Source organism: Excalfactoria chinensis, chromosome 2, assembly GCF_039878825.1.
Source record: "Excalfactoria chinensis isolate bCotChi1 chromosome 2, bCotChi1.hap2, whole genome shotgun sequence".
In the NCBI taxonomy this organism is placed as follows: Eukaryota; Metazoa; Chordata; class Aves; order Galliformes; family Phasianidae; genus Excalfactoria; species Excalfactoria chinensis.
Window position 1 is genome coordinate 20,329,722 of NC_092826.1, and position 24,251 is coordinate 20,353,972.

At 37.7% G+C, this 24,251-nt stretch overlaps 1 protein-coding gene across 1 annotated transcript in view; it reads right to left on the reverse strand.

The window, feature by feature from the left end:
- VPS13B (vacuolar protein sorting 13 homolog B) overlaps positions 1-24,251 on the reverse strand; it is a 404,032-nt gene that overhangs the window by 78,579 nt on the left and 301,202 nt on the right. The window contains exons 35-38 of the mRNA XM_072328758.1: positions 15,291-15,698; positions 3,712-3,911; positions 902-1,109; positions 387-571 (exon numbers count right to left, since the gene is read on the reverse strand). Of these exons, the coding sequence (XP_072184859.1) occupies positions 387-571; positions 902-1,109; positions 3,712-3,911; positions 15,291-15,698 (1,001 nt within the window). The remainder of the gene's footprint in view (positions 1-386; positions 572-901; positions 1,110-3,711; positions 3,912-15,290; positions 15,699-24,251) is intronic.

Consider the following 24,251-nt stretch of genomic DNA (forward strand, 5'->3'; position numbering starts at 1 on the left):
CCTTTATTCAGTGATTCCACACATCCCAGTAATTTCAGACCAAGTCTTTCTTTGTATATATTGCACCTTCAAATTAAACAAGGTCTTTAAATAAAGACTGTTGGATGAAAGCATCCAAGGCCAGAATAAAAACTTGGTATTCCTGGCAAACCAGACTGATAAAGCTTTCTAGGTCATGGCCAAGCTTTGCAGATAAGTGGTTAAAATGTTTGCATGAGTAGTTTTAAAAGAGAAGATGTGCACAGGCTGTAGAATTTACCTCCTATTGATTTTACAGAGCTCCCGACATTTGTTTTGGGCTCATTTTTAATGAACACAATCTTGAAAACATTCACTTTGCAGCAGTAATGTTTCCTGTTGTTAACAATAAAAGTCTCATTACTTACCTGAAGAACATCCCCAAGGTCAGCAGTGCTGATATCAGGGTCTTCAGTGGTATTAAAAGGAACAGGATTAATTCTTACGAGAGTGAGCACTCTGGGTTCTGGATATCTCCATAACATCATTCCTGGACTGTCCTCAGTTTCATTGTAAAACACAACTTCATAGGCACCTGGCAGTTTCTGTGCTTCTGTCAAATGAAATAAAGGTATAATCTGTCATATAATTTCTTAAAAGAAACATGTTCTTTTACAAGACCAAAGCAGTTAAAAATAAACCCCTCAGGATCAAAAGGAGAGAATGTAAAAATGCAATTTCTCCGACTTTTAAAAGACTACAGCTTAAATGGAAAGAAATCAACAGACAGTTTTTGTTTTTTGATCATTCTGGCAGATGGCTTTTCAACTGCTTAAAAATAAAAAAGAATTCATCACAAGACGCAAGAGGTAAGATATCTTTAATAGGACACTTCTGTATTAATTATGTAATTAAAAAAAGAAAGTAATAATATTCTTCTTACCTGCATCTTGTATATACTGGAACAGGCCTGTTCTCAGATCATCTGAGGAATGCTCCGTTTTTGAGGCCTGATTCCTTTCCATAGCGAAAGAAGTGCGATGCCTCTGATCTGACATAAATGCTTCTGCACTGCCGGTTTTAGTAAGGTATTCCCAAACAAGCTCCTGGAGAAGAACTAAACAGTTCAAATGCTCCTGACCCCAGAAAACCTTTACAGGAAAAAAAAAAAAAAGAAAGACAGAAAATGATTACCTGCAGTTGTTTCTGAAGGAAAAAAAAAAGAAAGAGAAAAAAAGAACATTATATTGCTTTCAGTCTACTCTAGTCTTAATTTCTTGCACGTACCCTAAATAAAATGTGAAAATAAAGAAGAGGAACAATCAGAAACCTGTACAAAATAATTTTGGCAAATTTCTTCTCCTCATCATTCTGAAAGAAGCATTAATTCTTGACCCCTACAACTGAGACAGTTGCTGGAGAAGGGCACAGAGTTGCAAAGCAATACACAAACACACACAGCCGAGCACACTGCGTACTGCGAGGACTACTCACCACTCTTCCAATTTAAAATAGGACCAAAAAAAAGTTAAAGATTCGGAGTTGAAATTGATCAAAGAGCAGACTGGAATTCTGGAACATGTTAGAAACTGAAGAAGCAACACAGCAAAAAGACCAGAAAGAAACATCCGAGATCATCTCAAGCAAACGCTGACTACGTGCAGAATGCAAATAGGATGTGCTACACGCTCTGAGAGTGCAGCCTGAAGTTTAATAAAACCCACAGAAATTAAAAAATATATACAACTATGCAAAGCCAAAATTCAAAATGAAGAAGATTCATATGCTGTGTAGCAAAAGGCAAGCAGACATTCCTTTCCCAGCACTGCAAATCAGCACTGCTTTTCTTAAATCCACCTCCAGTCTGAAAGGATCACGATCCTTTAGTCCTCGTGCAGAAGCAGGCCCGGGAGAAACAGGGAAATGGGGGAGCAACTTTAAATGGCAATTAATAAAGAAATTTAGAATCAATGAGGGAGCACCAGACAGCAACTTAGAAGTTAATAGTAAGGACAGGAGAAGAGCAAACAAGTCAAGTCTGCACATAAAGAGCAGTGCAAATTTTGTCGGTGGAGAACAGCAATTATCAAACACGAAAAAAACAAAATGAGAAGACTCTTAAAGTTACTGCAATACAGCTGTCAAGAAGGATGCATTTTCTTCCTTTGTGCCTATGTGTAAGCCCATGCAACAAACCAAGGCCACCTGCAAACAGCTGCAGCCAGACAAGAGCGGAACAGGCAGAGCCCCACGGGTATCCCTGAGCCCAGCGCACCTCTGCTGCAATGCCCAGAGCTCCTTTGAGCTCAGGTGCCACCTCAGAGGAGTTTCGTCACCCCCTGTGGGAGCCCAGTGGCCTCAGGTCTCTGCAGATGGAGGGGAGAGGAATGCTTTTTTCCCCTCAGTTTTATTCGTGTTATTTTTAAGGCAGCTGGAACTCCAGAGCAGGGAAGTCTTAATGCAGGAGCAATAATACTAATATCTAATACTCGTAATTTGCTACTAAGGCACTGATTTCACATCAGCTCTCTCTGCTCTAATGCAAAATAACAGGAGTAAAATATATCTAGATCAGGTAAAATTCATTCAAAACAAAAGCTGATGCTTTTGTCAGCACTTTCCAATCTATTCTGCTACGCTAAATGTTTTTCTTTTTTTCTACAAAAGCTAAATACTTCAAAACACAGCCTAATAATAACCGGCCTTCTCAGATTTACAGATTTTTAAGGTCTTTGTCAAAAAGCAAACAAACAAACAAACAAAAAAACCCAAAAATTTGTAAAAACAAAACAAAAACCCACAAACACCACAACATCCTTCCAGTAATAACACGCAGAGGTGGTCACCCAACCTGCGAACAACAAATCAAAAAGAAGCAGAAAAACAAACTCTCTTTATTCATTACACTATATGTACTAAATTTGTATTACTCAATTACCCCCATTCCATCTGCTGTGGTTTTACAAACTTCTGATGTTGATTCTGGGAAAAGGTCTAATTATACAACGAAATGTCAAGGTTTCCTTTTTGTGTTTTATATGCTCGATTTATACATTTATTTTAAAACATTTGGTGTGTATAGATACTACAATAAAAATAATTAAAACAAGACACGTCTAAAGCCCACTTGTTTAAGTCCCACAGAATCTATGTTTCCTTTCAAGAACTCCCATGCTTCTTGGACTGGTTTCAAGTTATGGGCACTTCCAAAAGAGAGAGGACAGCATGGAAAACTGAGTCTTAATTACTACAAACAACGGTTTATAATTGCTCCCCTGAGAAATCTGTGTCAGTTTAAAAAGAAAGGATATGCATTTCATAAGATTACCCCGAGGCATTACAGACACATAGCTCACGGACGGACAAACACATACATCAGAACAAGGTCCTTAATATTAAGTGTTAGTAATTTGATCCAGTACTTTAGAGGAACACACACATACAGCCACAACGCATAGCTTAAGCAGTATATGAAAGAAAACAAAGGAAAAAAAAACCAACAAGACAAGAACATAAAACATTGTACACAGTTTTACAATCCTCAGTTTTACATGAAAGAAGACATGATAAAGGGTAAAAATAAAAAACAAAAAAACAAATCAAAAACTCAAACCAACCAATCAGAAACCCCCAACAAAACTAGCTCCTGTTATCTGCAAAGCTTTATGGGCTTCCGTGCAATTTATTTGTAAAATCTCTGTCACTCAAAGCCAGTAAAGTTCAATATCAGATGCATAAGCATCTCATACAGACCTGCAGCAGTCCTCCTCTCAAATCAATGTACATTTTTGGAATAGATTGCTCTGGGCCAGGATCACCGCTGTGCTTACACCACTTGGCTTCCACTGTAACCGAGCAGCAAAAAGGGCCGACCAGAGACCTGGTTCTTTCTTTGAGACTTGTTTTGAGCAGGAAATCTTTTATGTCCAGGACAAAACACGAGCCGTGGATTCCTGAAAAGAGAGACAGAGACTTCATCCTGCTGGTAGTTAGCCTCCCCAAATTTTCATGATCGTTGTCTGGATTCGCTTTAGGTTGAGACTGTGAATGCGCACCGGTTAGAAGCTTCTCACACAAGCAGGCCCACTGCATCCATGGAATTATTTGTGTGGACAACTGCTCTCCGGTCCAAGGAAGAGAATCACAGTTGGACAAGAAAACATGGGACTTTTTTTTTTTCAGCTTGCTCTTCCAGCATTATTGCATATACTTTATGCAGTGTTGCAGTTATGGAGCAGGTATGTTTCAAGCACATTCCTTACTAAGGACTATTCGCCAAAACATTATGACTTGTTACATGTGTGAGTATTTTAAGGTTTATGAGAAGAGACATTTTTTTCATTAAACTATGACATTTTTTTCAAAAGAGTGTCCTAAGAACAAGAACAGCTGCTTCACTTGATTATATTTTAACCCGATAGGAAATACCTATTTTGAATGATTCTCTTTGCTTTAGTTCAGGTTACTTATAAAGTATTGCTTTGGTAGACTTTGGAGCTCTTAGCGGGAGAATAAAGGTAATGTTTGAATTCAAATAATTCAAAGCAATTACCGTAACTCAAAATATATAACATGTGTTTACCTAAAAACAATCTAAACTTTTCACATCATAACCATCTGCAGTTTACACAGCTTTATACAACATAAAGAAAGACAATGGCAGGTAAGATTTGTGATAGACCTTATGTCCTCATATTAAAGACAAACATTTTCTGGAAAGAAACACCCAGAATTTTCACATATCTTGTGAGTTTAAGTTACTGCAATCACAATTTAATAAAACAAGGTAACTCTTTAATACTTAAATACATTTGCATGAGAAGTACTACTAAGGCTGGGTTAATTTTTTTTCTTCTGGTGCTTGGAGGTGAATATTGAATATTGCCATACTTCATAATGCCCATGGCTTGCTTTTCTAAAGAAATTCAATACTTACAAAAGGCCAATGACTGAAAAACACCTAATGCTTACATACAGTTATGTCACAGGACAGTTTCATTTAATATATTCATACCTTTGCTGGTAGAAAAGACCCTCAAAATAATTCAAAACTCTTTTTTGAATACATACAGTTAAACATCTCTCATGAATCTTTGAGAATCCAGAGGAAAACATCTGTATCCTGGCCGATATGATTCCATAATACCAAGACATGCTTTATACAATGGAAGAAAATACACTATGTTTCTTATTTTTTCCTATTTCTCCAGCATCCACTAAGAATGTGGTTCACATTCCCAATAGCTGCAATGGCACTGAACTGTACTCAGCTTGGGTAGACATCACTAATGACAAGAGTAAGTGTTGAGTTGTCCGAGGTTTAGTAAGAGCAAACACTTGCCTCTTGCCAATCACTGTTTTCATGAACTGTAAAGGGGTGACACCACTGGGCTTTTCAGGCAGGCTTCTGAATGCCTGGGCCTGGCCTTATCTGTAGCAGGCATACATGTCAGAAACTGTTCAGAGGGGTTTTTTATGTAGCAAACGCCAGTGATAAACAAGAATGCAAACAGCACTCCATGATGCCTCTCCTTTTGATGTGACTTTGAACTTTATTCTGCAAAACTGGTGAACCTATCAGCCTCATATACAGTCTTACACCAAGAAAAAGGTGTTCTTATGGAACTGCTGTGCTCAGTCTGGTTATTTTTAGAGGCATTACAGTATGAAGCTTTGGTTTTAAAAAGAAGAAATTCTCAACAACTAATGCACAATTCTGCAATATATAGAGATGTTCTATACTTTTACTGGAGCATATGCCAAGTTGCAGAAATAATAAAAGGGAAAAAGGAATGCCAGAATACAAGAGGTTTTATTTATGTTTTCTTTCACTGGGATTACACTTGGAAGGATTATGTTTTGCAGGCTTCTGCAGTCATCTCCATGAAGTACAAAGAAAACACAATATCCAACAGCTTAACTACAAAACTGAACGTTCAGCACATAATCCTGATGCTTCAGAGCATTTCTCAAACACTATATAAACCACTCAGAAATGAAGATGTGATTAAGAAGAAGTTAGTAAATTCTAATACACTAATAACTAACACACATCACAAACACCTCCACAGCCTGAGTTCTACAAATTTCAGGTAAAGCTCACAGACCCAGTGAGAGTTTTCATTTCTCACTCGGATACCATTGTTCTTCACAGGAGTTCTACCTATCTGGACTGTGGAGAACAAAGTGAATCTTACTATAGAATTTTCTGTGCTCTTAATGAAAAAAAAAATAAAAAATAAATAGAATCACAAAATCACCAAGGTTGGAAAAGACCTCCAAGGTCATCCAGTCCAAATGTCCAGCAATCACCAATATCTCCCCACCAGACCATGTCCCTTAGTACAACATCTAAATAGTTCTTGAACACTTCCAGGGATAGTGACTGAAGCACCACCCTAGGCAGCCCATTCCAGTGCTTTACCATTCTTTCAGAGAAGAGCATTTATTTTCCTAATAAATAAAATAAATAAATGAATGCAAAAAGCATTGAGATGAGTTTGCACAAAGTAACATCCTGATGAAGTTTAAAGAAAACAGATGAAGACTGATGTGGATGCACAACCCCTAAGAAGCAATAGCAAACAAAGAAATCTTTGGGTGTAGGGAAAGCTTCCACAGTGTACCACCAACCAGGACAGAAATCTGAGAAGGATGACGTAAGAAAAGAAATAATCTCACATCCTAGGGGAAAGGAGTGAAGAAATATCAGTGTGTGCTGGAACAGAGCTTATTTTAGCATTGCTGAATGTCATCCTGAAACTCAAAGCATAGGCTCGGTGCATGAAGTTGCCTTCCTAAGATTGAAACAATCATCTCAGAAAGGCAAAGATGCAAAATATTTCTCCTGCTTTTTCCCTCCCAAGCACTGTTTGCAGTCAGTCCTTCCATGTGTCTCTCACAAACTTCTATTGTAGAACTGTAACTTCAGTTTAAACAGATTAAATCAAAGACTCCATTTGAAGTGAACTTGAGATGGCATCACAAAGAAGTCATATATCTTCATAAACGATTGTTGTGATATGTAGAAGTTAACTTGTTCTGTTTGGATTATTGCTCATGAACACCAACATACTTTTCAGTACGTGCAATAATTTACTTCTAGAAACAAATAGTTTCATGACTCTTAATATACTCCTACAAGAGACTAATAAATATGAAGCACTTGCTTTAGACACTGTTTAAAGAATGCTGCAAACCCTCCATTGTCAGGCCCCACCCTTACCCACAGCAGCACCTCAAGATGCTGCCATTCTAACTGAGCAAAGTACAGCTTCTGTCGGGCTTCTCTCCGATTCAGTACAGCTTACCTTGTAATGACATACACCCAAAAGGTATATCCAGATATTTTTTATACAGCTGAAAATAATGTAGTAGGGTTTGAAAAACAACTGGCACTTGCACAGAAATTAAGGTCATCAGAGGAGAATAATGAAGAAAATTTACTAAACGACATTTGGTTTGATATCAACAGCCTTCTTTGTCAGTCAGTAAAGACTTAATTTATGGTAATATAAAGATGCTTCATAGAATTTGAGTGCCGCAATATAAACACATTGGAGTTACCATCAGTGAGAGGCACCACGTTAAACTGCCCTCTGTGTAAATCTCTTTGGATGCATGCACAGAAACCCAGAGCGGCCCGCTGGATGCCCCGAATACACTGAAACAACCACGGCTTACAGTAACAATCTCACAGCCCTTGGGCAACAAAAGGTGCTTAGAATGAGCTCTATTATTTTTCCCGGTTCACAGACAAAGGCAGAGAAGGTGTTTAGATATTAACTACGAGCATTTTATTTTACATTTTGAATTGCTGATATTTGAATCGACTCCAAATAAAACAAGCAGAAATGGAGGAGGACTTTTTTTCTTTTGTAATGCACTGCACTGCTCTTCCTTGGGTAGCTGTAAATCCTGTTTGGTTCACAGCACTGCCACCTAACACAACACAGAGCATTATTTTAATTGGAAATTCCTACATGGGAAAAGAGTTTTAAGGAAAAGGAACCACGTGTAATAAATAGAACAAACTGCACTGGACTATGGAGAAGCGATATTTTGAAAAGTCTTTTGGAAAACAAAATCTTGTCACTGGGAAGAAAATTGCCTATCCTGGTTCGAGTCAGCTCAGGAGCAACACCATGACTGAGTCTGATCCAGTGGTGCGGGCTCAGACCAGAAGAGGTGCGTGTGTGTCATGGAGTCTGCACCAATGCAGAACCATGGTACCCTCTATGGTTGGCAGAGACACCATCTGGCTCCTGAAGGGTAATGAGCAAGCAGCTCTCCTTAGTACCTTCTACTTTAATGTCACACATTACAAAGGCAATGATCTGTGATATTTGCTTTGGGACACTCATTCTTCATATTTGCAATTAGTAGCTATTTTGCAATTGCTGCAGATACTAAGGCAGCTATGATTTCATAAGCGTATGTCTATCAGATATAATTATCCACATGAATTATTTTCCTCTTTAGAAAACTTGAGATACCCCACCTATTGAGTAGTTGTGCTACAGTTCCATTGCTTTGCTGGTAGGTATCCTCTAAGAAGTGGCTTCTGACAAAAAAAAGAAGGCTAACAAAGCTATGAAAACAATTACAAGGGGAATACTGCAGTCAATTTAAGAAACAGCCAATTTAGTTAATCCTGGAAACAGTAGTAGCAAACAAACGGTGAGACATGTAGTAAGGGACAATTTTCCAGAAGAGATTTAGTTAATAATCCACTGACCGCACTGGATTTCTCATTAGTGTCGAGCTGAATCTTATGATAGTTCACTCTCCCCATGAGAACAGTATTTACACATTACCAATTAACTATTCTTCAGTGAAAAGAGAGTTGTCCAGCATTGCATATGGACACATATGGGCTCTGTAAAAACACGAGATGTGTAACACACGGTAAACAGAAAGTAATGATCTTAAGCAGGCCAAACCCTTGAATTCGTCACTAATAAATGTCCCCCTGCATTCAGCAGTCCTGGCTGATGGGAGCCTGTTTTCTTCAAATACTTCAAACACTAAAATCCAGGAACATTTATTATTTTAATCCATTACAGGCAGTGCTTGATTTAACTTTATTGGTTGTGGTGGTGGTGGTGGTTATAGTGGGGGTAAAGCTATGTTCTTTTACACATCATTTCAAAAGGGCTTAATTATATTTTATAGCTCAAGCCAGGAATCCTGCTTGTTTTGTGTCTAACAAGGTTCAAATGGAGTTCAGGTCAGTGATGAATCAGAAGAGAAGTCAAAGATGGTTATCTATCTGGAATGAGCTCATCTCCCTTAAAGAATAACTGGGCAGGTACATCATGCTCATTACACTACTGAATACTAAATAGCTGAAAAATCTCAATTCACTTGTTGATCTGGTAGTTTTGGATTATGTGATGTCTGGTCAAAGAGGGTGTGCTAATCTAAAGGGACTTTCAGTTTTGTTCAAGGCTGCTTTTGGTATACAACAATTTTAATGTAAGTGCAAAGCGCTGCACTGTCCTATCTTATTCCAATTAAGTGGAGAAAAATGAATAATGGTGAACAATGAAAACAGTGTTCATTTTATATTTGTCGAGCCAGCTTTCAGAAATAAAGTTATACCAACACGAGTAATGCTTATTTCTTGTCTTGTGAATATTTTATCTTTAGATATAAACGAATGAGAATATATAATGAGAAATCCAGTGAGGTCAGTGGATTATTAACTAAATCTCTTCTGGAGAACTAAAACGACCTGTCAGATGAAGGTGATCTTGCTGGACACTACTTTCCTCTTGCATTGGTTTTCAGACACATCAGTGCCCTGACTCAACTCATAACAGCTGCAGGAATAACAGAGCCAGCACGAGGCCAAGTGTGGAAATGCACAGCCACAGTCACCTGGAGTTCCTATGGAATTGCTCCCTTTCTCTGGGTCAGAAGCTGGTGATCTCATCCCATTAAAAATACTCTTGTCACAGAAAAAGAAGAAACGTGCTGCCAGCATGCCTGCAATTCGAACAACCTCATGGGCTGGCCCTTAAGACCAAACAGTAACGACTGACTGCTGCTTTCTGTACGGCACACTGCAAAACGTCCCACAAAAAGTCCTCTGGATTGAGCAGAAGTAATGGCACAAAGTATCAAAAGTAAAAATGAAAACCTCACTATTCATGATCTGTATTAGAGAATTCTGCAGAACTGAGTACTGTGAAAATAACCTACTGCTGCTACATAAAGCACTGGGATCCATGTAACAAAAGAAATCCCTGTCTCAAAAATACGCAATCACTTTCACAATAAAAGCAGAAGCGAGCACAGGAGCAATCACGTATGTTCTGAATTGATTTCCAGTTGGAGTTTACCATGTGAAGATATTTCAACCATAAATGCAGTTCCACAACAGCAGCGCTTCAATCAACAACCCACAACTAATTTTCTTGGCTTTTTTTTCTTCTTCTTTTCCCCAAGTGAACATGCTGGTTCCTCAGTAGCAATTCTGAACCCTGTTATGAAGTACCAGTAGGGAATCTGACCAGGATTAATAGTGGTACTCAGTCCTGGGATTAGGTGGTGTCTTGTTTCATGGATTTTAGGCCATCTGTTCTTCCCTCCTACATTATACTTCTGCAGAACTATAAACGCACCTCCACCTCAGGGACTATAGAAAGGAATTAGAATTCTTCTGCTTTTCATTATCACAAGATTCAGTAACTCATTTCATTGTCAAGATAATCCCCTTTTACTCTTTCTTTTGCGCTTGCAGGCTATGCCAAAATGACAAATAAAATCCCAGATGTTAGAGACCTGATGAGGTCTCCACCTTTTCTTGAGTGTTGGGTTTAAGCTACTTGGGACACGGTGTCAAATCTGACAGGACCCCGATGCCCACACCCAATATTCATTAAGGTTTGTTAGTGATTTGTATAGCTGTCTACAAGCTGCACTTCCACCTCAATCCTCAGTGGCCATTTAAATATTTAGTTTGTCCTCTGACTTTTACTGACAAAGAATTAATTTCCTATTGTTCAAGTGTTGGAAAGAGTTTATATTTCTTTCTAAAAGTAACAAAGGTCTTCTGGGTGTTGTAAATGGCTTGTTACTGCTGCATATTATTTTAGGTAGTCATATCTAATTTAATGTTTTATTTCCCCATGGGCTAAGTTGCATATCTGCAGCATCCAAAGGCTATGACAACGCCTTAGCAGAGTTTTCTCAAGAGGGCCAGTTAACCCCAAAATGAAGTCTGGTCTTTGTTCTCCACCAATTAATAGCACCATTTATTTTTTAATATTTCAGAAAAATATCTTAAGTATGTAATTTCTTCTATGCTTAGCAGAAAAATACTTGTAATTATCATATGTTCAACTTGCATTTACTTTTTCCCCTTCTTTATATGCTAAAGTAAATATATCTGCATATGGGACAAAGGGCTGGGAACTCTATGATCTTTGGAGCACTTCATGTACACAGCTCCTTAACTTCAGGCACTGCACAGCAAGGCTTCCCTCTGTGTCCAGACTGAGTGTATTTAGACTCCTCCGAGAGCTGCAGCTTCTTGCTGTCTGGGGAGGGTACAGTTGTCCAGTTCTCTCATTTATCTGCTCTGCTAGCAGGTAGGTAGTGCTAATTTCAACACCAAACCTAAACTAACAGTAAGTCATATGTGTAGAATTGCTTTCTTTACTAGTTTTTATTACTAAAAGTGATTTGGACTTAAACAGTGTGTGACTTTCTATAGTGAGCTACAGAGCTCGAGCGAGATCCCAAGCAATTGCAAAGCTGCAACCCTCGAGAGCTGCAGCCACTTTCCAGAAGAAGCCACATCCCTCAGAGGACAAAAATCATTGAACCAGGTCTAACGATAGTTCTCAAACTTGAGGTTTTCATAAGCAGTACAAACAAGCTGTCAAAAGAGAACTAAATGTTTGTTGCTTGTTTCTATGAAATGGGCACAAGTTTTAACTTGTAACTCTAAGCCACAAAACCTAAAATGACTACAATTAATTATGTTATTTAACACTGATATGACTTAAGCTCTTGCCGTTAATGGTACCAGAAAAAAATCCTTATACCTTCAGGCTTTTCCAAAGTAAAATTAATAACATTTTTTTGGGGAAAGGGATTTTTTTTTCCCCCAGTACACTGCATGACATTGTACAATAGTAATACTTTGCTAAAACCTAAATATTCAGGGTAAGTGCAGAGGCAAGCATAAGTATTCTAGCAGAAATACTTACTACATTGTTATAAGTAACTGCTGCATTAAAACATGAAAAAAGTCCAAAAAATGAAGTCCCTTGAAACACTAAAGGTTTGGGGTTGTAATAACAGTTCAGCAGGATAAGTAGAAATGAAGGTGTTTCGATTTGGCCCAACTGTAATGTGAGGGTTCAATACGTCAATTTGTTAGAAGTGAAAGACATAATTCAACTAATTAGCCACTCTGGTTTTTAGAAAGCACAACATTCTAACATTCATAAAGAAGGAAAAAAAAAGAAAAGAAGAATTAAAAGAGAAGGCCTTTAGCTTCTGTGAATACGCCAGGAAAATCTAGAGGGAAAACCGATAATTAAAATACCCCTATACAGCACGCTATTTTCTTAATTTCAGCTAGAATCCAAGCATTACATGGGGTCATGCACTTTTGTTTTCCACTTACAAGGGAGAAGAAATGCTGACGATACATTCGTATGAGTTTTGTTGGTTTTTTTTTCCCCCCTTCTAAATAATTCCTAGCAAATCGAATTCCTTACAAAACAACTTCTTCTCCTGCATTAAAACTCATCTGGAAAAGGGGTCATTTACACTGTTTATAAAACACTGCCACATAAAATGTGTAAAAAAACATATTTCACTAAAAATAGCTTGCGTAAGTAAAGGATTAGAGTAGTTTCTACTGCTGTAATTGTTCCTTTGTAGTTTTTTCCATGATGTTTTTGAACAGTGTTTTTAACTATGTTTATTAAAGTCAGCACATCAAAAAGGATCAAAGAGAAAGCTAGTGAGAACCAAAGAAACCCCAAGCGTATTGTGTTGTCTCACTGGGGAGTTATGCAGATTCAAGTAAACAAGTGCAAATTGTTGAGGTTTTAATGAAAATTTTCTACAATTATGGTATCTGAAGTCATTCTATATAATAACATCTGTACAGCAGATGGCCATACTGTACTAAAGGCAAGCAACGCTCCTTTTTCTTTCTCTGTTTTAACAGTACATCTGAGATGACTACTTTTTGTCATTGCGCTTAGTTTGGTTCAGCAAATAATTCGTAAAATGCAGCTGCTGCAGATGGTCACAATAGTTATTTGACTGTAAAATCAAAGACACAGTGAAGCATTTGTGTATTAGTTTCGTTCTGTAACAAAGTCTGACACGAAGCCCATTCAGCTCAAAAGGTGCATCTATAAAATGTTCTTTAAGAGGAAAAGTAGTGAAGAACTGACATATTTCAGTGCTCCCTGCTCCCAAGACACTGCTACCACACTTTGTTTTTTGTGTTTTGTTTTTTTTTTTTTTTTAGATTGAGTTAACTTGCATAATTTCCTTGCAATAATAAAGCAAATCCAGTTTGTAACTCTGGCATTCTTTTAAGTAATTCAACATAAGATCATAATGCTGTTTCCCCCATGTAGGATAATTTAACACTGTTTCCTGCAACTGTATTTTTTTCACTTCGGTTCCTATCAGAACTTTAATTGCAAGCTGATAATTTTATATAAAAATCCAAACAGTTCATTATTAAAATGTTTTGGATGGTTTCCATCAGCTTTGCCAAAGTGTATCTTTTGTACACTTTGTATTTTTTGTAAGAGAACCTCTGCTAACACAGCCACACCTGCATGCAAAGTATCATGCATAAGCACTTATATTTTTGTAAAGATAAATCAATTTTAGTTGCATAAAATGTGAAGAGAGTCTTTTGAGGTCCCACTTATGTCTGGTTATAGCTGTTCTTTATGTAGAAAACCTGATTTCCATTTTCATTTATTCAGCACCAATACTGCTGTATTTAAGACTGCATGCTAAGACAAACACGCTGAGGATTGCGACATGAAAGATAAAGACTTGTTTCCTCAGGCTATCAGCAAAATTAAGGCAGAGAGCTTTGCAGCAGAGTGTTTCTGAGGCCTTAACGCACACAGCAAGGTAAGTCCTCCTTCTGGGAGGATGAAGAATTCCAGGGTAAGTGACACATCTGCTGAGTCTGCCAAATTGCTTTACAGTGCAGTGACAGAACAGGCTCGGCTTTGATATATTGAAGCTTGCTGCGGACACCATAATGTACCATGGGATGGATAATGTATAAATGATAGAGGGGAAGTGATGGAAAGAAAGAGGATTATAACACACAAAGAAAACGAGAACTATTTAAAGGATATTAAAAAGACCCCTTACTCCGTTGCTGCGCTTTCTATGCCAGGATTGCGATATGATTGGAAAAGCGTGGGAATGCAGTCACCGCTCCTGCCTGCACTGCTGTTTATTTATGGATAAATCAGGAGTTTCAGGCTCCAGCACTTTCGCAGGCTTTCATGTCTTCTGAACCTTAAATTTTTCATTTTTAACTTTTAAAACAATAAAGAAGCACTGAAACTTGCTGGCCTGAGGAGAAATATTTCTGATGAAAAAGAAATAAATCACCACCTAGCTTGGCCTAGCACTCGCTGCTCTCAGCTACGGACCGTTTTATCGCTTGAGCAGCTCCGCCAAATACCACCACCTGGCTCATCTCCAGATCATGCAAATGTACCGTCTTGTTAATTACACTAAAAGACTAATAAAACAATTTATGAAGATATTCAAAATGTCTTCATTTTAAACGAGGACCTGGCATTCACATTATTGGAACAATGAAAGCAGCCATTGGGACTGGCACCTTCATTTTCTTTGTAAGCCTCTCAGCTGTGCAGAGGAAATATGTAACAATATAAAACTTTATAAGCCTGGAACAGAATAACTGTAGGACCGAGTATTTACATAGTAGCATATGTCAGGACTCTGAACTATTGCGTCCTAACAAGAAAAAGTAGTTATTGAGTGAAAACTGTCAAAACGTTGCTCTTTGAAGTGCGTGCTGCATTACCAGAATCCCAGCTCTCGCAACTGTTATTCCATCCAGAATTCTGTCAATGAATTCGTTATTACAATTGAGGGTTTATAAGCTACAAAATTACACACTCTTGGGTGCTACCTCACTGCAAGGAGAACTCCAGTAATGGACCCCATTGTGGATTTGCTATTTTCTGCCGTGGCCTCACCAGGCTAGCTAGAGGAGTTCCACTAACAAATGGGTGCTGGACTATCACTCGAGCAAATCAGCAGCACTTCTAATGATCAAAACCTCTTACCTGCAGTTTTATGACCACCTTTAATATTCAGGCTTCCGCTGAGGCTTGACAAAGAGGCTAACAAACAAGGTTTACTTGGATGTGGGACGGTTTCCATAGAGACAACCATTTGGACGGTGTGAATGGAAATTTTCTGGAAGCATGAAAGAGCTTGCCACAGGTTTTCTTGTACTGAAACTTTCTGTGCAGCACTGGTGTACACTGCAGGTTGTGAGTCCTTTGTACTGGAGTGTTTGGCTCCTGGAGTGACAGCCTCATCTGGATGAGTACCAGTTGAAGGAGCAGTCTCCTTCCCAGACTTGTTATCATTTGTGGTCATAATTTTCTTCAAAAACTCTTTTAGTTGATCAAGTTTGACAAAACTCAGATTTGCTTTCAAAGGTTTGCATACATCCACATTGACGTCAGCTGTAGGACAGAATTGGAGACAGAAACATCAGAAGTTACAGTGCAATTATTCAAGCAATGGAAAAACATAAGCATTTAGTGGAGATATTCCTGTTGTGGATCATTAAAGGAACTGAATCATTGATAAAACATAATGAGGCAAAACCTCCATGAATAAATCTGAATAAAAGCATCAGTAGGACTACAAGCAATCTGCACTATTTACAGTTCAAAAGGAAGAACCATGTCTCAATCTAAATCTTATTTTCTTGTTTCTTTCCAGGGACCACCACAACTATCTGAAAGGCAAACACTTCGTTTGAGTGTGTAGGAAGGTAAATATGTAGCCCTTTTGTGTCAAAACGAAAATATACTTCACATTCTCTTGGGTTTTCCATACAGTAGAAATATTTGACTAAATTCCAAAGGCAACAGTGAACATTTTCAACACATTTGAAATGACTGAATAACATGTATATACTTCCCTACATGGCTTGTAAGTGTTTTTCTTCAGTGCATTTCTATTCTGAATTGAAAAATCAAGTCAAATGTAAAACAGGTATTTTTTGATTTCTTTGTTTTTGAGAGAAATTGAAATATGTGATATTTTAAAATAGTCACACTTTTCCATCTCTTTAGTAAAGGATTTTGCCACCTCCCAGACTGCTAAAATACTCACTGAAATTTAAGAAGCCAGTAACAACATGAACACCACTGATAACAGTTATATTTCTCATAGTTGAGACGTTAGCAGTTACCAAGATTATTTCACAGGTGGAAAGCAGGATTTTACGAAGTTGAAATTCACTCCTGTGCTGCTGTCTGCCCCCTTATCAGCACATGACACTTTGTTACAGGAATCCAACTTTGCTTTGTTTTTCAAATTAAACTTTCACTGGGTATTGAGGCAACCACCTGGTCAGTGGGAAAAGCACGCTTTCACCTTGCTATTTCATTCCTGCCCCCCTTCCCCTCAGGAGCAAAAAAGGATTAAAATTCTCTTCAGATATCTAAGCTATATTAAGTGTTCAGAGAAAACAGTGCTACTTAGTTCCAAATTATACTATCAACACATAGTGGAAACTGTTTTCTGAAGGTTTTACCCAGATTAAGGAACATTTAAACAAAATTAGGACTTATTTTCAAGTTGTCCAGGATCACATTCTATTCTTAGTACTGATGCAAACTGATAAACTTGATTCTCCCACACACTACTAAATCAGAAACTTTTACCACGAGGGTAAAGTGCTGCAGGAGCAGAGATTTGAATCTGTTCTTAAGCTCATACTTGTAACTAAGAGTCCCAGGCACACGGCAAAGCCACGCTCTGACTCCCCCAAATATCTGTATGTGCAGTTAGAGGGTTTGGCATCTCAGGAGTTTGTGAATTTGAAACTGGCACTTCTACAAAGATATGATAAACTTGCCATGAAATATTTGTTACATCTGAATGAAAGCACAAACAATCTTCTTAGAAAAAACATCAGCAGTACTTCATAAACCAAAGCTGATCAAAATCTAAGACTGAAAATTATTTTAAAACTAACTCCCAATTTTAATCACCGGCTTTCTGAAAATGCTTTCTTTTACGTCAAAATCTTCCACACTGAGCCAAACCCCATAGTGAACACCAGCAAACACATGAGCCTAATAGAAAGGCAAGTATCAGAGCTAGGGAAGATGGACATTAGAAAAGGGAAAGATTCGTAGGTATCCAAAGCCATATGCAATCGACATGGAAGATTTTTCAGAATATTTATGTAGCACTCTTTTTTAAAAATTAAAAATGACAGAAGAGACATCATAACACTTGAAAATCTCTCTACCTTTCTTGGCACTAAAAAATACCCTGGCTCTGCACAAAGCATTGGTCCTCTCTTTGCTCTGAATGAGGGAAAGAGCACAGACACATGGGCCGTTACAATGTTCACTTATTTATGACAGGAAAGTAGAGGAATGGCTTTAAAAATGATGCAAGATTTGGGTCCTTGAGCCTCTTCTAAAAGCCTCTTCTGAACTTAGTTTTTTTTGTTAGCTAAGTAGTAGCAGGATACTGAAATAAGATAGAATTTTTGGTATTGCTATGTAATTAAGTACATAGGATAGTACATAAAAGGAAAGCATCCATCTGTCTTTGGTGTGAGGGCTTTCATACTGCACTTCTTGACCAAAGGTGTATTTTAGTGCTAGTGTTTTCCTATAGTAGTGAAGCCTGGGAGACAAGAAAAAAACACCCTAACACCTGAAAACTACTTAGACCTAAGTTGGTCGGACAGGTGTCAAGCTAATGCTGGAGAATAAAGTAAAGGAGATGAATGTGAGAGCCTCTGTTCCCTCTGGGTTTTGTCAGGGCAGGGCAGAGAAGCCATGGGGCTGGCAGATCTCTGTGCTGGGATGTACCTATGTTTAATCAGAGCTGTTACTCATTTTTTCCAAACACGGCACTCCTCCAAAAAAGCAGTAAAAAATGTGATACCAGAACTCCATAGAAACGCAAATGGCTTCCCTGCTTTCTGCTTGGAAACCACAAGTGTCATGCAGCAAAAACATTGTCATGACTGATAACTTGACAAGGGTTTGTATTAAGTTATTATTTTACAGTGAATCAGCCCTGACAGAAAGTGGTGGCAGCCAGGAGCATAACTGCAGAAAATGTAACTTTGGAACCTTCACTGCGAATATTTTAACTATCTCATAATGACATAGGTTATTTTTACAACTGGGGAAAGATTATGTAAGGAGATTCTTTGGCATTTTAAGTAAAACATTAAAAAAAAATAGAAATGCAATTGAGCAATCAACATGTTTTTGGTCTTTGTCCTGTTCTACAATTTATACTTAGCACTTTACAAGAAACTTTAACATTCCCTCTAAGAAAAACATATCTAAGTGATGGACAGCAACAGTGAAAACTGATGAAATACGAAGAGCTATTTATAGTAGTTGATGAAGATGGATGTTCAGCAGTTTTTCCAGCTATTTGAAATGGGTTAAAAAGAGATGTTACGATGTACGAGGTCACCTTCCATGCAGCTGGAAAAAAAATCCCAGGGTGTAAAATGTGGCGATAACAGTATTTTTAGATGATGTTAAACACCTTGGGAAACACACCGCACATTCCATACCAGTAGGAAAACACAGGTTCTCATAATTCAAAGAGCTCTTTCAATTGCCCCAAATTACATCAGAATCTGAGTAGAGCATAAAGTAGCTGAAAGCCTCCTTCAGCTCCTCAGTTACATTGCTACAGTTCTCTACCTACCAGTGACTATCTACCACAATGACAGATTGATGCTTTAGATTTAAGGCATAGTATCAAGATGGCTGTTACCTATTTCCAGCAAATAAATAATAATGGAATTACTGAATTTGTAAAGACATTGTGTTCGAGTTTTTTTCTGATTGCATTTTAATAAAGCTGGTCTAGATGATCTCAAAGTAAAGTATTTATTAGAGTGTAGCACTTGAGTGCAGCATCAGAATTTTTCATCCTTGCTTGCAATTTCTTCACTACATCTCTTTAGATTACGAAGTAAATCCATGTCTGTCAATTATTAGTTTCTAATTACCCTTCACAACTTTCTGAACAGCTACTAGGAAACAGAATGATGAAATAACTAGTGAGTTAAAAGGAGATTAGATAAATATAAATAAATTACACTTATTATATGCTCCCACCACACCAGGAGATGACTTAACAGCAAAAGGAAAAGAATCACATTGCAATAATGAAATCAGAGAGGGAATTCAGGTCCCAGAGGCGATTCTACGGAGTTTATGTTAATGTACACCTTGTGGGGGACCGAAAATCAACTGGAATAGTTTCCTGAAAACGGTTTCCAGCTATTTTCTCATTTAAAAAGTTCCAACTTCACTTGACCCATTAGTCATCATATTACTTACATTTATTATGTATTTTGAAATCTATTACAAAAAACCCAATGGATTCAATATGGCCTGTTTGAACAAAATCATAACATCTATAAAAGAAAACTTATAAGCAGTGCACTGAAATTCCTGTCTGAAACAATTTCTTTCTTTGTCATTTTATTACATATAGCTTCAGATAAAAAATAAATAAATCTGGGTTAGGAGTATTTTACTCTTGTTCTCTGTAACATTCAGATTTGTATTGTGAAGATAAAATTTTATTCTGTGAACTTGGGATAATGATATTACTCAAAAGGACTTTTTATTTGGTGAGCTAAAGATGAATAAGCAATACAAAAATAACAGAGCTCCCAGTAAGATGCTTTAGGTCAGTAAAAGCTCTTATTGAAGTCAGCAGGCTTATTCTAATATATACAACAACCTAATGTTCACCAGGCTACTATTTCTATCGCTAATAAACGACCATAGGGTTCTCCTAGTCTGAAAAATCAGAAAGTAAACGTTATGAAAATTATTTATAAGCTCAGTTCATAAGACTAGTATCTATTCACAGACTATGAGAGATGTTGAACTGTGAGAGAAAAATAAGGCATTTCTCAAGAATTTTCTGTCTTTCGTGCACCTCATTCTGCAGTGGAGCTTTCATTTCTCATAGCTAATATGGAAAGGACCAAATCTTTCTCAATGGACACATTTCTACCTGTCCTTTAACACACGAAGGCTGTAAAACTCAAAATAATGTAAAACACAGAATAAACTCTTTGCCCTAATGTCAAGATAATCAAATTCCTAGTTCTAAACAGGACAGGAGCAGACATCAAGCATGATATATTTTACCACCCATAATATCCTTTTCTCTGGGAGCCACCAATCCTGATGTAAGAAGTCTAATAGAAGTAATCTGAGGAAGGTAAAGGTAGTCTTGAGTCCTGATTCTGATTTGGAGTCAGGGTGGCCCTTCAATAACAGGGAAATGGATGAATTGCAAGTATTAAATTTATTTAAAAGAAACACGGAAAAAGAGAGACTTGTAAAGAAAAGCCTAGTTGTATTGTTCTCAATTGTCCCTGGTTAGGCATCAAAAGAGAGACAAATTAAAAGAAATTGAAAAGCAAGCAGAATCCAAAAGAATTGTTTTTATCTTTTAATGCATCACTCCCAATTTGGATCAAGGAAAATGAAAAAAGAAACTTGAGACAAGGCTTCAGAGGCCATCTGCAGTCCATCTTGTGTTCTGCTTCTGTGAGACAGATGCCAATTAGTCCAGAAGAAGCTGGTAGTTATTCCTCAGCACTCATGTCTACTGCAGTTTTCATGCTGCAGCCCTGCAAAAGAAGCTCTCCAAGGCCAATACAGCAAACAGAAACCATCAGGGAGCTTAATAAACTCAAGCCAAGTGTTCGCCTGTGGCAGCAGTTCCTGCTGCCATGACTCAGTGCACCTCTGACATTATGTAAAGGTGACATTAACAGCTCTAACCATTGCTTGGTTTTGAGATCTCAGACAATGTTCAGAATGCTAAATTATTGCTATTTTTAAGAAATTGTCACAATTAAACCAAAGTAAATTGTTGTAGATCTTAAAGACCAAAGATAATACTAATAAAGGATGGAATGTTACTGCTTTTTACAGGACGTTGACTGAAATGAAGCGACCATGAAACAATGGAATACATCACAGAAGCATGTCAGGGGTTGTGTGGTGAGACCAACACATGCAGTGGGCATTTGGAGGCACTACTATGAAAAGAAAACCATAGCTAAGAGAAACATTAACTCTCTCAGCAGAGAGTCAGGGAAGCTGAAGCACAGAAAGAAGAAATACATTGTTTGAGGCCATGGACCACGTTTGTGGTAAGGAACCCATAAATACTGAATATTTTCTGATTTACCTGCTGAAAAATACATTCATATTATGATGTATGTGAAGAAAAAACGAAAGGCCAAATGTTTGAAATACGTTTTAAAAGGCTGCCAGTTTACTGTAACAGCTACCAAGAAAACATTTTCAAACTTATCCACGTGGCTTTGGTGTGTAGTTTCCATTTCAGTACTTAGAAATCTAAGAAAGTAAATTTCACTGAAAATAAATGTTGCAGACACTACTGTAAGAAAGGCACCTGGGTAATTTTATGCATTATTACACTGATATTACAGACAAGAGATGTGTTACAAACAAGGCAATACCTACAGGCTGGTACACTTAATCTCTGCTTGCCCCCTTAATCAAATAAATATCATTTCATGGCTACAGTGTCAGTGCTTTAAAAACTTGTTTGTAAAAGAGAAAAGGGAAAAAAATCTACTAGAAAGCTCGAAAGTTTTGCAAATGACCCGGAGTTAATTAGAAAAGTCTGCACCCTGGCCAGTTCCCCTTCTCACGTGTCAGCTCTCATTAAATCAAAAAATTCTCATTTCAAAGTTAACAAACACCATGGTTAACAAAACTGTTAAACTGGGATCAAGTGGGCACATTCCTAGGTTTATATATGATGTCATGCTAAGCAGCCCACAGCTGAACTTGCAAGCAGTATGAATGATTTTTCAATATATTAAGTATCTGATCTAATGCTAATTTTCTCTCTATAGGCTAACTGTGCTGGGAACAGGTGGCCCTGCTTTCAATTACGGAGGGCTAACATGCCAGTGTGAGGCCTGGATTAGTTCACCTTCTCACAGGGAATTTGCCTCGGTTGGGAATGGATTTATTATGGCTTCACACATGGAACGGGGCTCATGTCAGCTGAGGGTAGTGATACATCATATGATTCAAATTAACCTGCTGTGGACTGCTCCGCGGGGCTGATATTGTGTATTAAAATGACGACATTTTTAAAACAGCTTGAAAGAAACCAGGATTGCTGAAGCGCAATGGTTCCAATTTGTTCCAACTAATCTATCACCTGCTGGAGATATTGTTCTAGTGGGTTTCTGGTAGCTGCTATTTTCCAGGTTTCTCCAAACCACTGACCTTACTAATGGATACAACAGTTGCCTTTGGAAAGTAGGGAAAAGCTGGAGAGAGTGGGACATGTGGTTTGTTCGGTGCTTCCATGACTCCCACAGCACAGTGCTGGGGAGATGGGCAGGGACAATCCCCACCCTGCTCTGATTTTACCACTGAATAGGAAAGTGCTTAATTTTACCAGACAGTTTGTTCTGTAGAAATGATTTCCAAAGGCAAAATATCGAGGATCTTTGCTATTTCACGTTCACCTTAGATTCTTCCCAAGAAAATACTGGGGGAAGAAGACTCTGGCGTAAAACTTGCATTTTGCATGTGTAAGTGTTTTAGGGCACTTTGTATGAAGCTGCACTTCACAAATTACTGAGATGCTTTCTATCCTTCACATGCAGAAAGAATACATCAAAAAGACAGCTTTTGCAGCTAAGAAGGCATAGTTCACTGGAAAAAAAAAAAGCTACAGAAAGGATTAGTAGGTAAAAATAATAAATTTAAAAAAACTATTAAAACAAGATGGTTGTATGTGTTCCCCACCTAATGACTAATACCTAATGCTAAAGCAACAAATTGTTCACTTTCATGTATTAGACAAGAATTAAGTGCACAATCCAGTAACAGATCGAATATAAAAGAAAGAAGGTCATGTAAACTGATGTAGATGGTATTTAAAAAATTCTAAATAATTAGTTACTGTAGAAAAAGAAAGAATAGTCCTTTAATACATCCTGGGGTTAGGGTTGAGGTCTGTTCCCACAGGCCTGATGATGAATGCTTATTTCTCCTAGGATCCTATTACCTTAAATCTGGAAGAAATATCATTTTTCTTTAGTTGCCAAAAATGTACAAAATAATCAACTCGTGTGGCAAGAAGTGCATTAACGTGTCTTGTTATTCTCATTTAATTAGTGGTTTCCAAGTTTAGCTACTTGTAGTTTTTTGATCTCCGACTTAATACAGGCTGACAACCTGGTTTCCTGTGTGGTAAAAGTATACAATTTTTCTGGGGAACACTATCTACTTATCTACTTCAACTGACAAACTATTTACAAGAAGAACAATTTTTACCCAGCACAGCAAACACTGGGAACTATTTGCAGCTTTTTTTTTCCTTTTTCTTTTAACTGCTTGTATGCTAGGTTCTTGCCATCATTAAACAGTGACGTGTTTTACTGCTCTACCTGAAATACAACTTCAGCATGCCAACAAAGTATTTCTTGAGAAATACGGCACTGCAACTGAGCAGCTGAACTCTGAACACTTAAAAGCTGTACCAAAAGCTGCTACATCCAGACTTCTGGCTGCATAGATGCAGCTTCCAAAAACATACTCAAAAGCCTATCAGTGGTGCCTAACTAACTGCTAGTGCCTTACCAGCACATACTGCCTCCACATATCACCTTCAAATTACATTTTAAAGATTTCCTCACTGGATTTATTAAATGCACCTACATAAATGAACATGCAAATACACAATCTGTCCTTAACAAATAAGCTGACTAGTACCAATATTTGTCAAATGATAAAAAAAAATAAAATGAATCTGGCAGCAGAAACCAACATAAGCATACTTCAGCAGTGCATTTATGTAATCAGTTTAGCTGTTTGTGACAGAAGACATCATAATAAAGTTCATCCAGAGACTCCAGGAGTTCTGCTGAGGCTCCTGTCCTTAACAAGCAACTACAGGCTTAGTTAGGACCAGTTGATGTAGATACCTTC